The sequence below is a fragment of the Schistocerca serialis genome, chromosome 5 (genome assembly GCF_023864345.2).
Source record: "Schistocerca serialis cubense isolate TAMUIC-IGC-003099 chromosome 5, iqSchSeri2.2, whole genome shotgun sequence".
NCBI classification, from domain to species: domain Eukaryota; kingdom Metazoa; phylum Arthropoda; class Insecta; order Orthoptera; family Acrididae; genus Schistocerca; species Schistocerca serialis.
In genome coordinates, this window is record NC_064642.1 from 182,165,497 (window position 1) to 182,184,797 (window position 19,301).

Genomic DNA, 19,301 nt, shown 5'->3' on the forward strand with positions numbered 1-19,301 from the left:
ACCGCACACTAATACTCCAGAAAAGTGCAGACATGAATAGTGTAAGTAGTCTCTTTACTAGCCCTGTTGCATTTTCTAAATGCTCAGCCAATAAAAAACAATCTTTGGTTTGCTTTCTCCATGACATTGTCAACATGATCATTCCAATTTAAGTTATTAATAACTGTAATCTCTAAGTATTTTGTTGAATTCACAACCTTTAAATTTGAATGAGTTGTTGTGTATCCCAAATTTAGTTATTATTTGCATGACTTCACATTTTTCAATATTTAGAGTCAATTTCCACTTTTAACACTGTACAGATATCTCGTCTTGTCTAAATCATTTTGCAACTGGGCTTGATTATCTTATGACATTAAAATACAGTAAATGATAGCACCACTTGCAAACAATCTAAGAGGGCTGCTCAGACTGTCTCCTAAATCATTTATGTGGATCAAGAACAGCAGAGGGTCTACAATGCCATGTATTATTTACGTTTTACTTAATGACTTTCCATCAATTACTATGAACTGTGACCTTTCTGACAAGAATTCACAAATCCAATCTCACAACTGAGACGATACTCTATAGGCACACAATTTGATTGAAAGTTGTTTGTGAGGAACGGTGTCTAAAGAGACTTCTGGAAATTTAATAAACATGGAAGCAATTTTTGACATCCCCTGTCGATAGCACTCATTACTTCGTGAGAATAAAGATCTAGTTGTGTTCCACAAGAATGTCATCTTCTGAATCTGTGTGGACTGTCCGTCAATAAATTGTTTTCTTTGAAGTAATTCATTATGTTCAAACACAGTGTATGTTCTAGTCTTGCTACAAACTGATGTTAGTGATATGGGTCTGTAATTCAGCGGATTACTCCTATTTCCTTTTTTTAGTATTGGTGTGACTTGGACAACTTTCCAGTTCTTAGGTATAGATCTTTTGACAACTGAGCAGTTGCGTTTGATTGCTAAATATGGAGCTGTTGTATCTGCATACTTTGAAAGGAACTTGACTGGTATACAACCTGAACTAAATGCATTGCTTTTATTAAGTGTTTAAGCTGCTTCACTACACCGAGGATATCTACTTCTCGGTTACTCATGTTGCCAGTTGTCCCCGATTCAGATTCTGGAGTATTTCCTTCATCTTCTTCAGTAAAGGAGTTTTGGAAAACCGTGTTTAGGAATTTTGCCTTAAGCGCACTGTCAGCAGCAACATCACATCGTTATCACACAGTGAAAGTATTGATTGTATCTTGCTGCTGGTTTACTTAAAATACCATCGGATTCTCTTTGGGTTTTCTGCCAGATTTTGAGACAGCGCTTCATTGTGAAAACTATTAAAAGCATCTAACATTGAAGTTCATGCTAAATTTTGAGCTTCTGTAAAACTTTGCTGATCTAGGGTGTTTTGTGTTCTTTTAAATTTGGTATGGTTTTTTTGTTGCTGCTGCAGCAGTGTTCTCACTTGTTTTGAGTATCATGGAGGATCAGTACCATCTTCTATTAATTTATTTGGTATATATCTCTCAACTGCCATTGATACTATTTATTTGAATCCAAACCACATCTGGTCTATGCTTGTATAGTCAGATTGGAAGGGATGGAGACTGTCTCTTAGGAAGGCAGCAAGCAAATCTTTATCTCCTTTTTTTAAATAGATTTATTTTGCATTTATTTTCAGTGGATTTACATTCTATAGAATTCAGTCTCACTACAACAACCCTGTGGTCACTAATCCTGGTATCTGTCAAGCTGATCCCTATATTACTTCACACAAGAATTCATGATACTAGAATTCCTATGGTTATCATCCCCCAATGCCACACCATCTCATTTTCTCATAATGAATGAAATAATTTTAATTTTTAATATATCTGAGGGGAGAGGGAGGACATGTAATGGAAGACACAAGTTTCACAAACAAGTTACAATTACATTACATCAATACTTGTTACACAGATCACGAATACAAGATTTCATAATGATATGGAACGTGCCAGTTAAATATTTTTTTTACACCTCCCCCCCCCCCCCCCCCCCTCCCCACGTACAACTTCACATCTAAAACTTCATCTATTAAGTCAGAGTTGTCATCCAGAAATTCTTTTAATTTATTTTTAAATGTTGGTTGGCTGTCTTTCAGACTTTTAATACTGTTAGGCAAATGGCCAAAGACTTCTGTGACAGCATAATTCAATCTTTTCTGTGCCAAAGTTAGATTTAACCCAGAATAGTGAAGACATCCTTTCTTCTAGAATTGTAGCTATGCACTTCACTATTACTTTTGAATTGTGATGTATTATTAATAACAAATTTCATAAGTGAATATATGTATTGCGAGTGTACTGTGAATATCCCAAGATCCTTAAATAAATGTCTGCAAGGTGAACTTGGGTGGACCGCAGCTATTATTCTGATTACTTGCTTTTGTGCAATGAATACTTTTTCTCTTAATGATGATTTGCCCCAAAATATGATGCCATATGAAAACAATGAATGAAAATAGGCACAGTAGGCTAATTTAATTATCTGTTTATCATCAAAATTTGCAATAATCCTAATAGCATAAGTGGCTAAACCTAACCATTTCAGCACATCATTAATACGTTTTTTCCAATTAAATCTGTCATCAATGCACACAGCCAGAAATTTTGAATATTCTGCCTTAGCAACAGACTTTTATTCAAAATCCATATTTATCAATGGTGTTATGCCATTTACTGCACAGAACTGTATGTACTGTGTTTTCCCAAAATTTAGAAGAGTCAATTTTCATAGCACCACTTAATAATTTTCTAAGAGACATTATTTACAATTTCCTCAGCTGATTCTTGTTCGTTGGGTATGACTACTATGCTTGTATCATCATCAAAAAGAAGAAGCTTTGCATCTTCATGAATATAGAGTGGCAAGTCATTAATATACACCACGTGATCAGAAGTGTCCAGACACCTGGCTGAAAATGACTTACAAGTTCATGGCACCCTCCACTGGTAATGCTGGACTTCAATATGATGTTTGCCCACCCTTAGCCTTGATGACAGCTTGCACTCTTGCAGTCATACGTTCAATCAGTTGCTGGAAGGTTTCTTGGGGAATGACAGCCCATTCTTCACGGAGTGCTGCACTGAGGAGAGGTATCGATGTCAGTCAGTGAAGCCTGGCATGAAGTTGGCATTCCTAAACATCCCAAAGGTGCTCTATCACATTCATGTCGGGACTCTGTGCAGGCCAGTCCATTTCAGGGATATTATTATTGTGTAACCACTCCGCCACAGGCCTTGCATTACGAACAGGTGCTCGATCGTGTTGAAAGATGCAATCGTCATCCCTGAATTTCTCTTCAACAGTGGGAAGCTACAAGGTACTTAAAATGTCACTGTAGTCCTGTGCTGTGATAGTGCAATGCAACACAACAAGGGGTGCAAGCCCTCTTCATGAAAAACACAACCACACCATAACAGCACCACCTCCAAATTTTACTGTTTGCACTACACACATTGGCAGATACCTTCCCCGGGCATTCGCCATACCTACACCCTGTCATCGGATCGCCACATTGTTTACCATGATTCATCACTTCACACAACATTTTTCCACTGTTCAGTCGTCCAATGTTTATGCTCCTTACACCAAGCGAAGCGTCATTTGACACTTACTGGCATGGTGTGTGGCTTACGAGCAGCTGCCCGACCATGTTATCCAAGTTTTCTCACTTCCCGCCTAACTGTCATAGTACTTGTGGTGGATCCTGATGCAGTTTGGAATTCCTGTGTGATGGTCTGGATAGGTGTCTGCCTATTACACATTATGACCCTCTTGAATGTCAGTGATCTCCCTCAGTCAACAGACAAGGTTGGCCTGTACGCTTTTGTGCTGTATGTGTCCCTTCACGTTTCCACTTCACTATCACGTTGGAAACAGCGGTCCAAGGGATGTTTAGGAGTGTGGAAATGTCACATTAAGACATACATAGTGCGTTCCATAAGTAATGCGACCAATTTTTTTCTGATGCAACGGTACACCACAGCGTGTCGTAACCGGTTACCGGCTGGGCTAAGTGCAGGGGGGGGGGGGGGGTTTTAGCTTCAAAACGCTCTTTGTCTCATTTGGCTGTGAGCTGCCAGTCAGGATGCGTGTTTCAGTCAATCCTGTTTTGAGTTTATGTAACACGGCACAATGATGGATCATTCTGTAGAGCAATGGTACGCTATAAAATTCTGCGTTAAACTTGTGAAGTCCACTACCGAAACGTTTCTATTACTTCAACGTGCCTTTGGGACTGATTGCTTGTCAAAATCACAAGTTTTCCAATGGCACAAGTCATTCATGGAGGGCTGAGAGGAGATCACCGATGAACCTCACAGTGGACAGCCATCAACCGCACAAGTTGACGAAAATGTGACGCGTGTGCACGATTGTTTGAACTCTGACAGATGGCTGAGCCTTCAATTGATAGCACAAACACTAAACATGTCAAAAACAACCATTTTCCACATTGTGACTGAAGATCTGAACATGAGAAAGGTGTGTGCCAAACTAGTCCCAAAAGTGTTGACTGATGAACACAAGCACATGCAAGTGCTTCGGTGCCAAGAATTGTAAGAAATGTGTGAAAATTATCCTCATTTTTTAACTTAGTTATTACTGGTGATGAGTCGTGGATTTTTGAGTGCGACCCTGAGACAAAAAGGCAGAGTTCAGAGTGGCACACCCCATTGTTGCCCAAGCCCAAGAAGACACGCATGAGCAAGTCCAGGATCAAAACCATGCTCATTGTCTTCTTTGACATCAGAGGCATTGTCCACCACAAATTCGTACCTTCCGGGACTACAGTGAACTCAGCGTTTTACTGGAAAGTGCTCAAAAGACTGAAAAGGAGGGTCTCACACTGCCGAAGTGACATCAAGGACACATGGAAAACGTGCCAAGTCACAGCACCTTCATTGTCAACGACTTCCTGGCCAAGACCAAGACCCCATTGGTTCCCCAGCCTCCCTGCAGTCCTGACCTGGCTCCCACTGACCAGAAGTGTATCGACGCAAGAGGATGCTATTTTGAAAATTTTTGATTATTTGTACGAATTGTATTCAATAAATGATTTTTTATGAATTTGGTTGCATTACTTATGGAACACACCTTGTATGATGCAAGTGACACCCAATCATCTGACAATGTTCGAAGGCAATGAGTTCTGCAGAGCATCTTACTCTACTCTCTCATGATGTCTGGCGATAACTGAGGTCACTGATATGGAGTACCTGGCAGTAGGTGGCAGCAGAATGCACCAAATATGAAAAATGTATGTTTTTGTGGGTGTCTGGATACTTTTGATCACATGGCATATTTTAAGAACAATAAGAGATCCAAGACTGTGGGATACCATTCTTGATACCTCCCCAGGTAGCAGACTGCTGATTCTTGCAGACTACCTGTACTGTTAATTTCAACCTCCTGCATTCTCCCAGTTAAATATGAATTAAACCATTTGTACACTGTCCCATTCATACCACAATACTTCAGCATATCTAGAAGAATTTCACGATTTGCACATTAAAAAACCATTGACAGATCACAAAATATCCCAATGGACAATGTTCAGTTATTCAAAGCATATAATATTTGATCAGTGAAAGTATACATAGCATTTTCTGTAGATAAGTCTTTCTGAAAACCAAACTGACATTTTGTTAGTACTTCATTTTTACAAATATGTGATGCTACTCTTGAATACATTTTTTTTCCAAGAATTTTGGACAAAGTTGTCAGAAGTGAGATTGGGTGGTAGCTGCTAGCAGCAGACCTACCCCCTTTTTTATGCAATGGTTTAACAATAGCATATTTCAGTCTATCTGAAAAATAACCTGTCTCAGTGAGCTACTATGTATGTGGCTGAGAATCCTATTTATCTGCTTTCAGTACCCTGTTGGGAATATCAGTTCCATGTAAGCTTTTATTTTTGAGCAAATTTATTATTTTCCTAATTTCAGTAGGAGAGGTGGGTTGAATTTCAATTTTATCAAATTGTATCGGTATTGCCTCTTCCATACACTGCCTTGCATTTTCTAATGATTAGTTGGATCTTATTTTCTCTACAACAATTAAAAATGATTATTAAAAATGATTATTAAAAATGTTTTCTACTTCTGACAATTTGTTAACAAACTTTTCATTGAACTTGACAGAAATACAGTGTTTATGTACTCTCGGTTGCCCCCTTTCCCTTAATATTCCAAATTGTTTTAATTTTATTACAATATGAGCTAAAATCAGACACAATGAACATACTTCTGGACTTTTTAATAACTTTTCTTAATACAGTGCAGTATTTTTACAATGTTTCACAATAACCATTAGATGTGCCCACTTGCTGCTTTCTCTTATTGCTTATCATTTTCCACCCTCTATTTTCCATGATCTCATAAAACTCTATTCTTGATGTTGCATTTGTTGAAAAAAGGAAACTAAAAAATTCAGAGACAGAATACATACATTACACTACACAAGCAACAGGAGCACTGACATGGATGCAGCAGTACTTGCAAACCAGTGAGAACACCTCTGTACTTACAAACAGAACATTATTCTCATATACTGTTCAAATCCTAAAATGACAACAGTAAAATCACATGCAAACTACATCTTATGCACTGAAAATCCATTTTACAACCTAGTGGTCACACAATCAGTATGTCCCGTGAAGAGCAAACCCTTAATTTCACTAGGTATACTTTAAAAGTTTTAACAAAAATAAACTGGAAACAAAGTACAAATTTTATACCGTGCCTGTGAAGTGTTCAGAATGGAAATGTGGTTTCTAAACAGAATATTTTTGCTGCACAATGAACATACCTCTTCTGCCTGTATGACTTCATCTTCCTCATCAAGCTCAGGTTCAGGCTCAGCATCTGAAATTTCTGTGCGAGTTTCCTCTGCTAGTTCCTGCTGGACTAATGCTTCCCAACGTGCTTGATTGGTGCGCAGATGAGACATCATTCGACGAGAAAGAGGTGTTCCTAGGAAACGATGCCACTCTTCTACTAGTGGTGAAACCACAAACCGGAAGAAGCCCGCTTGGATCTTTGGCACAGAAGTCGTCTGCCGATCACACAATGATGTTACTGGCAAGTTCAGCTGTCGTTCATAATCACCTTGACGGAAGAACTCCTCACAAACCTGTGAATATAGTACAGAGCATTTGCCAGCATGCATTTAGAGAAAGTGAGTGAGAAAGATAAAATATCTATATTACACTTGCAGTCTAAGTTGTGAACTCAATGAGGGGACACTGGGAGCGAGTGTAAGGTATTTTGCCTGTTCCATTACTCTCAGAATCCAACACATAAAGTGTCGAGTTACATTGTGTGTATAATACCAACAGTTATCAGTTCTCTGTAAATTTTATACCTTGTTGTTATACATATTTTCTGTGACTGGTTTATATTGTGAATCTGTTTATACTAAGTAACCCTCCCTAGAAGCAAAAGAAAAATTTCAAATACTTTTATAGGTGAGAATTGCTTTTTTTTAAACTACAGAATATTTAAACAAACGTACCACAGGATAAACACTTCATTTCATATAACTAATACTAATGCATGCACATAAAAATTACATGTAATATTTTTAGACCAAAAGACACATTGATCACTGTTTTGTAATGTGGAAATGGGAACTACTATCTACAATGCACTGGTAAGGACACACAAAATCTAGAAAAGAAGATAAAAAATTAGCTTGGAGATTCATAGCCATTTTTAAGGTTAACTCTCAGGGTGCTCAAATACATAACTATTCCCTCTGGTGGATGGGGGGAGGGGGGGGGGGGGTGGGGGGGGGGGGAGAAGAGAGTAATCTTCAGGCTTCAGTAGGAGAGGGGTAAGACTCAAAGGTGGAGTGATGAGCCAAAGGAAATGGGAAATGGAGGAAAGCACATGAACAGTATTATTTATGAGTAGAGGTCTGCGCGGATGCAGATATCCACAGTATTTGTTACTTGGCGGATAAAATCGTGACCGGCGCAGATATCCGTGGGTCATCTGCGGATAATGAGCAAGGCATCTGCCCAGTACATATGTTGCAATGTTAGTTCAAAACTTCAAGTCTGTTGACATTCTTGGAATCTTGCAGGGCCCGGGTAGAGTGGATATCTGTTGTCCTTATCCCCTGGCTACGACCGACGTAGCTGTACCCAAGAGCCCTGCGCCTAATCCATTTCCGCGACTGTGTCTTTTGTTTGGCCGTGCTCTCTGGGTGACAAACCTGGCCACTGTCTACCAGACAGGTGCCTGTTGCAATTTTCCGCTGACTTCAGTTAGCGCTTTGTAGTGACCGAGTGACAATGAGAATCATACCAAATATCAATGAGAGTTCTTTCTTCAAATGAATACCATATCGATGGATACAATATCATGTAAGGTGAAAAAATGTGATTTTACATAAGTGAAGGAAAACAAATCGGCCGGCCGGGGTGGCCGAGCGGTTCTAGGCGCTACAGTCTGGAACCATGCGACCACTACGGTCGCAGGTTCGAATCCTGCCTCAGGCATGGATGTGTGTGATGTCCTTAGGTTAGTTAGGTTTAAGTAGTTCTAAGTTGTAGGGGACTGATGACCTCAGAAGTTAAGTCCCATAGTGCTCAGAGCCATTTGAACCATTTTGAAAACAAATTGAAATCTCCAATTTAGAAAAAATTCGCATACGTATTTGATGGCAATGAAAAGATAAAAGATATAGTGGCTTATTTTGCATGTAAAAAAGTATATTCCTACACTGGACACAATAGTGGAACTTCATTTTTTCTAAAACATTTGTGTGAGGCTTGACAAAGTAGCATAATTACTTATTCAAATACCAAGAGAGACGTGAAAGTTCCTGAAGTTCCGCCAATTTTGAGGGCAGCCACGACAGAAAAACTTATCAATCTTGTCAGCAAAGACACTTTACCATTCGAAGTTGCATGTGGATCTGGGTTTCTCGAGATGGCACAGTTTCTTATTGATTTGGGGGCAAAGTACGGTGCAGTGACTGCTAAGGAACTGCTACATCATCCAACCACTCCTAATTTCTATAACCACTGATTTTGCTGTCACTCTTCGGAAGATGAATTATTTCTTCCAGAAAACTTCAATTACTGCTGGCAGTTTAACTTTTTCACAGGTGCGCCAGCGTTTTTCATTGAAGGCCTAATACTGTTAATATTTTCACCTGGAAGTGATGAGGACTGAACGCGTATAAGCTATAATATAATCATTAGCTGACATGAATGGCTTCAAAATTTGACACATTCAAGCAGTGAGTACAAAAAAACTGTCGGTAAATGATGCAATGTGCTAGTAACAGTTTAAAACCATCATCATTTTCAGCTGCCTTGGCACAAGAGCAGCGAAATATAATTGTTTCTATATACGTATTTTCATCATTTAATACTATTACATTGAATTTTATTTTTTTAAATAGCGTTTCCAATCTCACGACATCCGAGCCACTACTGTGTGCGCTCCGGAGCACCAATACTTTCCTGTTTGGAATGGTCTGCTTTAGAGTATGTATAGAGCATTTCTTGTGATTTAAGAAGTCAAAAGTAGTTAAGTTGTCGCAGAAATGGCACCCTAACAATAACATTACATAAAGTACTACTTTCTATTACTATTAATTACTCATTAAAAACTTAAATATATGCAGATGCGGATAAGGAACTTGCAGATTAATTGCTGCGGATGTGGATGCGGTTGCGGATTAGGACCTTGCGGATACGGTGCGGATTGCACTTTTCTTATCCGTGCAGACCTCTATTTATGAGTCAGATATAGCATGGTGGATGGAAATGAGTAGAAGAATAGAAGTAGCAGCACCCCAATGAACTGAAAGTTATAATACTAGGTATATCTAAATCTTATCCTACCCCCATGAACCATGGACCTTGCCGTTGGTGGGGAGGCTTGCGTGCCTCAGCGATACAGATAGCCGTACCGTAGGTGCAACCACAACGGAGGGGTATCTGTTGAGAGGCCAGACAAACGTGTGGTTCCTGAAGAGGGGCAGCAGCCTTTTCAGTAGTTGCAGGCGCAACAGTCTGGATGATTGACTGATCTGGCCTTTTAACACTAACCAAAACAGCCGTGCTGTGCTGGTACTGCGAACGGCTGAAAGCAAGGGGAAACTGCAGCCGTAATTTTTCCCGAGGGCATGCAGCTTTACTGTATGGTTAAATGATGATGGCGTCCTCTTGGGTAAAACATTCCGGAGGTAAAATACTCCCCCATTCGGATCTCCGGGCGGGGACTACTCGAGAGGACGTCTTTATCAGGAGAAAGAAAACTGGCATTCTATGGATCGGAGCGTGGAATGTCAGATCCCTTAATCGGGCAGGTAGGTTAGAAAATTTAAAAAGGGAAATGGATAGGTTAAAGTTATATATAGTGGGAATTAGTGAAGTTCAGTGGCAGGAGGAACAAGACTTCTGGTCAGGTGACTACAGGGTTATAAACACAAAATCAAATAGGGGTAATGCAGGAGTAGGTTTAATAATGAATAGGAAAATAGGAATGCGGGTAAGCTACTACAAACAGCATAGTGAATGCATTATTGTGGCCAAGATAGATACGAAGCCCACGCCTACCACAGTAGTATAAGTTTATATGCCAACTAGGTCTGCAGGTGATGAAGAAATTGAAGAAATGTATGATGAAATAAAAGAAATAATTCAGATAGTGAAGGGAGATGAAAATTTAATAGTAATGGGTGACTGGAATTCGTCAGTAGGAAAAGGGAGAGAAGGAAACGTAGTAGGTGAATATGGATTGGGGGTAAGAAACGAAAGAGGAAGCCGCCTGGTAGAATTTTGCACAGAGCACAACTTAATCATAGCTAACACTTGGTTCAAGAATCATGAAAGAAGACTGTATACATGGAAGAAGCCTGGAGATTCTGACAGGTTTCAGATAGATTATATAATGGTAAGACAGAGATTTAGGAACCAGGTTTTAAATTGTAAGACATTTCCAGGGGCAGATGTGGACTCTGACCACAATCTATTGGTTATGAACTGTACATTAAAACTGAAGAAACTGCAAAAAGGCGGGAATTTAAGGAGATGGGACCTGGATAAACTGAAAGAACCAGAGGTTGTACAGAGTTTCAGGGAGAGCATAAGAGAACAATTGACAGGAATTTGGGAAAGAAATACAGTAGAAGAAGAATTGGTAGCTCTGAGGGAAGAAGTAGTGAAGGCAGCAGAGGGTCAAGTAGGTAACAAGACGAGGGCTAGTAGAAATCCTTGGGTAACAGAAGAAATATTGAATTTAATTGATGAAAGGAGAAAATATAAAAATGCAGTAAATGAAGCAGGCAAAAAGGAATACAAACGTCTCAAAAATGAGATCGACAGGAAGTGCAAAATGGCTAAGCAAGGATGGCTAGATGACAAATGTAAGGATGTAGAGGCTTATCTCACTAGGGGTAAGATAGATACTGCCTACAGGAAAATTAAAGAGATCTTTGGAGAAAAGAGAACCACTTGTATGAATATCAAGAGCTCAGATGGAAACCCAATTCTAAGCAAAGAAGGGAAAGCAGAAACGTGGAAGGAGTATATAGAGGGGCTATACAAGGGCGATGTACTTGAGGACAATATTATGGAAATGGAAGAGGAAGTAGATGAAGATGAAATGGGAGATATCATACTGCGTGAAGAGTTTGACAGAGCACTGAAAGACTTGAGTCGCAAAAAAGCTCCGGGAGTAGACAACATTCCATTAGAACTACTGACAGCCTTGGGAGAGCCAGTCCTGACAAAACTCTACCATCTGGTGAGCAAGATGTACGAGACAGGCGAAATACCCTCACACTTCAAGAAGAATATAATAATTCCAATCCCAAAGAAAGCAGGTGTTGATAGATGTGAAAATTACCGAACTATCAGTTTAATAAGCCACAGCTGCAAAATACTAACACAAATTCTTTACAGACGAATGGAAAAACTAGTAGAAGCCGACCTTGGGGAAGATCAGTTTGGATTCCGTAGAAATATTGGAACACGTGAGGCAATACTGACCTTACGACTTATCTTAGAAGCTAGATTAAGGAAAGACAAACCTACATACCTAGCATTTGTAGACTTAGAGAAAGCTTTTGACAATGTTTACTGGAATACTCTCTTTCAAATTCTGAAGGTGGCAGGGGTAAAATACAGAGAGCAAAAATCTATTTATAATTTGTACAGAGACCAGATGGCAGTTATAAGAGTCGAGGGACATCAAAGGGAAGCAGTGGTTGGGAAGGGAGTAAGACAGGGTTGTAGCCTCTCCACAATGTTGTTCAATCTGTATATTGAGCAAGCAGTAAAGGAAACAAAAGAAAAATTCGGAATAGGTATTAAAATCCATGGAGAAGAAATAAAAACTTTGAGGTTTGCCGATGACATTGTAATTCTGTCAGAGACAGCAAAGGACTTGGAAGAGCAGTTGAATGGAATGGACAGTGTCTTGAAAGAGGGTCTAAGATGAACATCAACAAAAGCAAAACGAGGATAATGGAATTTGGTAGAATTAAGTCGGGTGATGCTGAGGGAATTAGATTAGGAAATGAGACACTTAAAGTAGTAAAGGAGTTTTGCTATTTGGGGAGCAAAATAACTGATGATGGTCAAAGTAGAGAGGATATAAAATGTAGACTGGCAATGGGAAGGAAAGCGTTTATGAAGAAGAGAAATTTGTTAACATCGAGTATTGATTTAAGTGTCAGGAAGTCGTTTCTGATAGTATTTGTATGGAGTGTAGCCACATATGGAAGTGAAACATGGACGATAAATAGTTTGGACAAGAAGAGAATAGAAGCTTTCGAAATGTGGTGCTATAGAAGAATGCTGAAGATCAGATGGGTAGATCACATAAATAATGAGGAAGTATTGAATAGGATTGGGGAGAAGAGAAGTTTGTGGCACAACTTGACCAGTAGAAGGGATCGGTTGGTAGGACATGTTCTGAGGCATCAAGGGATCACCAATTTAGTAATGGAGGGCAGCGTGGAGGGTAAAATCGTAGAGGGAGGCCAAGAGATGAATACACTAAACAGATACAGAAGGATGTAGGTTGCAGTAGGTACTGGGAGATGAAGAAGCTTGCACAGGATAGAGTAGCATGGAGAGCTGCATCAAACCAGTCTCAGGACTGAAGACAACAACAACAACAACAAACAATCTAAATCTTACTGGAGGCACTGGTAGTGTTCCCCCCCCCCCCCCCCCTCCCCCACATGCACGCACGCACGCGCACACACACACACACACACACACACACACACACCCACACACACACACACACACACACACACACACACAAACCTAGGCAACATGTCTGCTGAGTGTTGACCATTCTGTGTTGATTTCTGGAAACTTTCAAATCCAAACCAGAGATACTGCAGATGAAACAAGCCAATGTGAGGCATTCTATCAACACAATGGATCATCAACCCATTAGATGGCACACACATACAGTATACTCAGCTGAGTAAGCAATAATTCAAGAGGAGGCTGTGAGGTGCCACCACTCAACTGTGACAGTCATCATGAAAAAAGGTGAAGATGCGCACAGTTTCTGCATCACTCGTGAGTGAACAGAATTTCCAAATCTAGGATCTCCTCAATGCCAATAAATAAGGAAACCTTGGATTGCTTGAAAAGATTTCTCCTCTGTGTGTAAGCAAACTAACTACTGGCACATCAAGGTAGATAATGTTCACTAGGAAAAGTCTGCCTACAAAACACATAGTGGGTTCTGGAAATTCAAATTTATGCCATTTGGCCCATGTAAGATTCGAACGACCATTAAATATAAGATACTCAACATTTTCTGATACCTCAAAGGAATGACACCTTTTTGCTACCTAGCCAACATTACATTTTCTTGAAGACTGCTAAAGTTTATTAATAAAGACCTATAGGTCTGCAAAGACTTGAGGATGGGAATTTATACCTAACAAGGTGCTTATGCCAATCTCCATTAGCTATGTGCCACAACATCTTCATTCTTTTGAAAATAAAGAGCCTATTTCTTTGGTTCAGCCAAAGACCCATGTAATGGACACACTGCATAATTGTTGTTAAGGTGCTTAGATGCTCTTCATATTTCTCTAGGCTGAGAATTTGTTTAGCAAATTTGGGGTTTTCCAGCAATCACTTGTTGTAGTGTACTTTGGTGGTGTACACTGCGCTGGTGGAACATGTTTTGGGGCATAGAAGGCTGTGTTTTATTGCCTGGCTGACAAAGTTTACCAAGTATGGGAATGAGTTAGTTCACAACTTTTAGGCATCCTCAATGTCTCTTCTAAGGCAAGTCATAGGGTCAGGACTGCCTTTCGTTTTAATACACTTCTCCAGAGCTCCAGTTAGTAGTCTCCAGGTCATCTTCTATCAATTTTCTACTATTCTGCTCATAGTTCAAGCTAACATTCTGCAATCTTGACTTATTAAACTCATAGTTTGGTAATTATAATGCCCATAGCACTTGCTTTTTTTAATATTGCGATTATTACATTCTTCTATTCAGTTTGACGTTGTCTCATCTCTTTCATATTTCTAATATACATAAGGCAGAACAGTTTTGTCATGGATAGTTCTCTCAGGAATTTTAATAATTCTGAGGGAATGATGTACCTTAGAGGCTAATGACATTCTTGCTCTAGTTTGAACTACGGAATGAGCACTGAAGTTGAAGTTTACACAATATAAGAATATACAAGCATTTGTAGGTCATGCGAATATGCTACACCCTAATTTTTCATAGCTGAATTTTTTGGAAAATGTGTAGCTTATAATCAAGCGAATATGATATTTCACTGTTCTTAATTTTTTCTTCCGGTTTCCACAATGAAACTAACAATTTCCTGCTACTTTGAATCCCACTACGGACTCAAAATTGTTCCAAGACCTTCTAAGAGTGTAAAGTTCCTGATGTTAATGAGTGATTTTGTAGGAGTTTGGCTTTTCTCTTGAGGAATGATTGCTGATTGTGAGTAGGCTCACCTTTATTCTTGACCAAGGATAAAACCCTGACTTCATCTTCTGATTCAGCAGTTTTATACATAATTTTCTACAATGAATTTTGACTTTTTACTCCCTTGCTGTAGTTTACAAACCATTTTCTTCTTAACTGTACTTCTAATCCTTCTAAAGTATGCAAATAAACAACAAATAATGAAGTTTTTTTTGTCCACATGTACCACAAACTTCTGATAAAAGCAAGAGCCAACTACACCAATTGCGTAACATATAGGAAAAAGGAGTGAAAGTTATATAAAGCTCCCATTCCTTTTCTTATGCAAGAAGTAATGTATGACTCTTTTTTAATTATCGAAATTTTTCATACTCCTGAATTATTGGGATGATCATAATTAAATTACTTCTTAAATACAATGCACAATTTTGATTTGCAAACAGGATGTTTACTTTGTAACGAATTAATGGATACAGTTGGGGATGGAGCCAAGAGGAGGAGGAGGAGGAGGAGGAGGAGGAGGAGGAAACAACAGAAGAAACGGCAAAACTAATACTGGGCAATGTAGCATTTAAGTATGCTAAATGGCAGGCGCAGTAATAAGAATGGTGAGGGCAACTTTAACAGTGAAAGGTAATACAAAGTTGAGGAAAATAGATGGTGAAAAAAAACTTGACAACAAATTGTTGGTTATCATCATATAAGTAAATTCCCAATTCTTTAAAGAAACAAACCTCCCATGTGTACAACAACATCAAACATCTAATTACTTTACAAAGGATTTAATGTGTTAAATATATCATGTTAAGGCAGTAAGTAAGAAAAAGTTTAGAAAAGATTTGAAATTATGCTTGAAATTCGTTGGAAGATAGTAAGTGCTTTCATTATGAAACTGTGGATGAATATAGTATGAGTAATTTGTGCTCCATTTTAAGCAAAAGCAAGCTTTTCATGCACCTCAATTTCTTGACATTATTTCTCCTGAGCTGTTTGTTGTATAATGATGTAACTGATATACGTTTGCAGGTACACAATGATGAATGTAGACATTGTCTACAAAGTAGTATTTTTAAAAAACTAAACACCACCCAAACAGGCCACACAGGCCCAATAGTACCAACTGGCCGCCATGTCATCCTCAGCCACAGTCATCACTGGATGCGGATACAGAGGGGCATGTGGTCAGCACGCCACTCTCCTAGCCATATGTCAGTTTATGAGACCATAGACACTACTTCTCAATCAAGTAGCTACTCAATTTACCTCACAAGGGCCGAGCGCATCCTGCTTGTCAACAGCACTCGACAGACCAGATGGTCACACAGCCAAGTGCTAGCCCACCCCGACAGCACCTAACTTCGGTGATTTGATGGGAACTGGTATTACCACTGCAGCAGGCTGTTGGCATGAGTTAGTAGTATAGTAGTAATAAATTAATGTCATGATTAATGCTGAAGTTTCACTGCATGTTATTTTCAGCAGAAGCTAGTCTTTCAGGTTTCTAAATGTCTTACGAAACTGAAGCTCCTGAACTACATGCCGTACAGATACAATCAATTGTATATGTGGATCTGTCTGCAAACTGTTCTCTGAATAGTCAGCAGGTCTGATGAAGTTTTATTGCATGAACAGCATATGTGTAGTAAGTGATAAACTTTTTCCCTTTTATTATCTTGGGGTGGGGTCAGTGAGAAGAAATTTTGCAAAAGTTTGAAATTATCTGTAAAGTTTTGTGGGATTCACCAAGTACTCTCGTTCTAAAATGCAGGATGAATAAAATCTTGGTATTTGTGCACCATCAGTTAAGCTGCCTCAAGACGAACACAGTATAAATCCATCATTCTTTTCTTATTGTGTGAAACTTTTGACCTAAGGTTATACCTAGTAATGACTAGCCTATGACAGCCTTTTAAATTTTTAAATTTAGTCACTAATCACAGAAAATATTGAAAACCAAATTTTTCTCCCTGGAAGCCCTTACATAGGCAACCTTCAACTGATACTGGGTTCCAGGGCAGTCAGTTAGTAATAAAGACTATGAACAAGGAAAATGTACAGAGATATTTGAATAACACTAATCATTTTCTTTGATAATCCATGTCTTGGCTCCATATTCCTCTGTCCTTTTTTGTCAAAGAATCATATTCATAAGCTGGTACCTTTTGACTCCATTTCCGGCTAACATCCCAAGGTCGGCAAGGATTAGAAATATCAGCACATTTAAGTGCTATTTGGAGAATGAAGTGTCGATCTTCCGGTCTACGCATATCCAGCAGGTTCTGATCCAGGTAACGCTGTAAGTGAAGAGTAAAATGAAAAGAAAAATAAATATAATTAAAGTTTGTAACATAAACAGCATCAAATAATACCTAAATCGCTCAGTAATATTGTCTATAAATTGTATGCAACTTTAATATTCCCAATACTTGCAGAAACTTGCTTAAATGTAATGTGTGACATAAAGCAATACACAGAACTGACAAAATATTTTAAATATGAAGGACACTTATCATACTGACAATTAGTTATTCACATCCAATTTTCTGTAATATTTGACTGACAAGATGCATTAAATCATCTATACTTCCTTCTGTATGGAGGTAATTTACCTGGAAATGAAAATATCTTGACAATTTTGTTTCAGAAGCAAAAATATAATGTGATACTGATGTTATGAACTTAAGTTTATTAGTAGGTGAACATTGTCTAAAAATTCATGCCAACACACATAAATGTCTTCGTAACCGAAATACAGTAGCAGCACTGTAAAGCTACATAATAATTGTCATTATTGCCCAATATGCAAATACTTTATTTCACTTTGGTTGTATGAAAGCACTCGTATAAGACTGAAATAAATGTAATAGCCGTAATCATATCTCTCTCTCTCTCTCTCTCTCTCTCTCTCTCTTCCCCCCCCCCCCCCCCCCCCCCCCAGTACCGATCGACCGCCATGTCGCCCCCAGCTGATAGGCATCACTGGATGAGGATATGGAGGAGCATGTGGTCAGCATACCACTCTCTCAGCCACAGTTTTCATTACCAGAACCACTGCTTCTAACTTAAGTAGCTCCTCAATTGGCCTCACAAGGGCTGAGTGCACTTGCCAACAGTTTTCAGCATATCTGGATGGTCACCCATCCAAGCCTGACAGTGCTTAACTCTGGTGATCTGACAGGAACCAGTGTTACCACTGTGGTATGGTTGTTGACCTCAAATTGTCATCAGTGAAGTAAAACTCAAAAACACAATGTTTCCCAGTGTGTGGGTTCCTTTAATTATGAAATAATTTTTGTGTTAGCATGAAGAAGTGAATCTGAATTAAGAGAATAAATTGACAAGCAGTGTTTATCAGTTACATCACTCATTTTAAGATACAGTACTGTCAATGAAAGTTGTGGACTCAATTAAACTTTGATTTCAGCTAACAGATCATACAAACAAGAAAAATTGGGCTCTATAACAAATTTGGAATGTATTGTTAGGCACACATGTCAACTTCTGTGGACATGGGCATTATCTCCATTCGCGCCAACCAGAGGTGCAGCTGTGGCACAAGTTGAGTTACTGTGCAGTGACAAATGAATGGTGTCTACCACCAAGTTTGTGTCCACCACTTCAAGTGCTGTTTTCTGTTCCATGCTGTATACTGACTTGTTGGTTTTAGCAACTGATTTTGTGTTAACAAAACTGTTCAAGCCTATGTGATTGAGCACTTAATAAGTACAGGTAGTACTGCTCTATCTAATATTCCAGCAGTGGTAAGCCCGATGTGATCAGTGCCGAGAAGACTGGTTCACAATAATACTGATTACGGGATGGAACCAACTACAGTATCGCGACTGGCCACTTGCTTCACACCATTTTGTTCACATAATCCGGCACTCTTGTTTTCCCAGGTTGAGGTCAGCTTTTGCTATGCCGGAATTACAGTAAATATAACTAAATTTGCATTGAAGTGAACCAGTTCGATCAATGCTATGCTTCCAAAGTTAAGGATATAATCACGGCTCCTCTGGCAGAGAATGCCTCCAAAACATTAAAAACCGAGATGAGTTGCAGTGTCACAGGAAGGCCCTATCAGACATGGGTGACAGAAAACCATCCCAGTACCTGCATCGCCTCCACAGCAAGGTGGACATCGGAACAGTGCCTGACATGGATCATTACGATCTATCATACAAAATGATCCATGGAACATGAAAGTAACTAATTAGTCTCCTGCACAATGTATGGAGCAACCGTATGCCACCACAGGTAAGGACAAATGTCACATTGCAGACAGAGATCTTTCTGGATGCTGTTGTGGAACTGGATG

The 19,301-nt window shown here is 39.2% G+C and overlaps 1 protein-coding gene across 3 annotated transcripts in view; it reads right to left on the minus strand.

Annotated features, from left to right (window-relative positions):
• The window catches only part of LOC126482310 (cAMP-specific 3',5'-cyclic phosphodiesterase 4A-like), a 321,740-nt gene that overhangs the window by 156,295 nt on the left and 146,144 nt on the right, over positions 1-19,301 (minus strand). For all 3 annotated transcript variants that reach the window (XM_050106346.1, XM_050106344.1, XM_050106347.1), the window contains 2 exons: positions 17,143-17,277; positions 6,843-7,166 (listed from right to left, as the gene is read on the minus strand). In XM_050106346.1, coding sequence (XP_049962303.1) covers positions 6,843-7,166; positions 17,143-17,277 — 459 coding nt within the window. The remainder of the gene's footprint in view (positions 1-6,842; positions 7,167-17,142; positions 17,278-19,301) is intronic.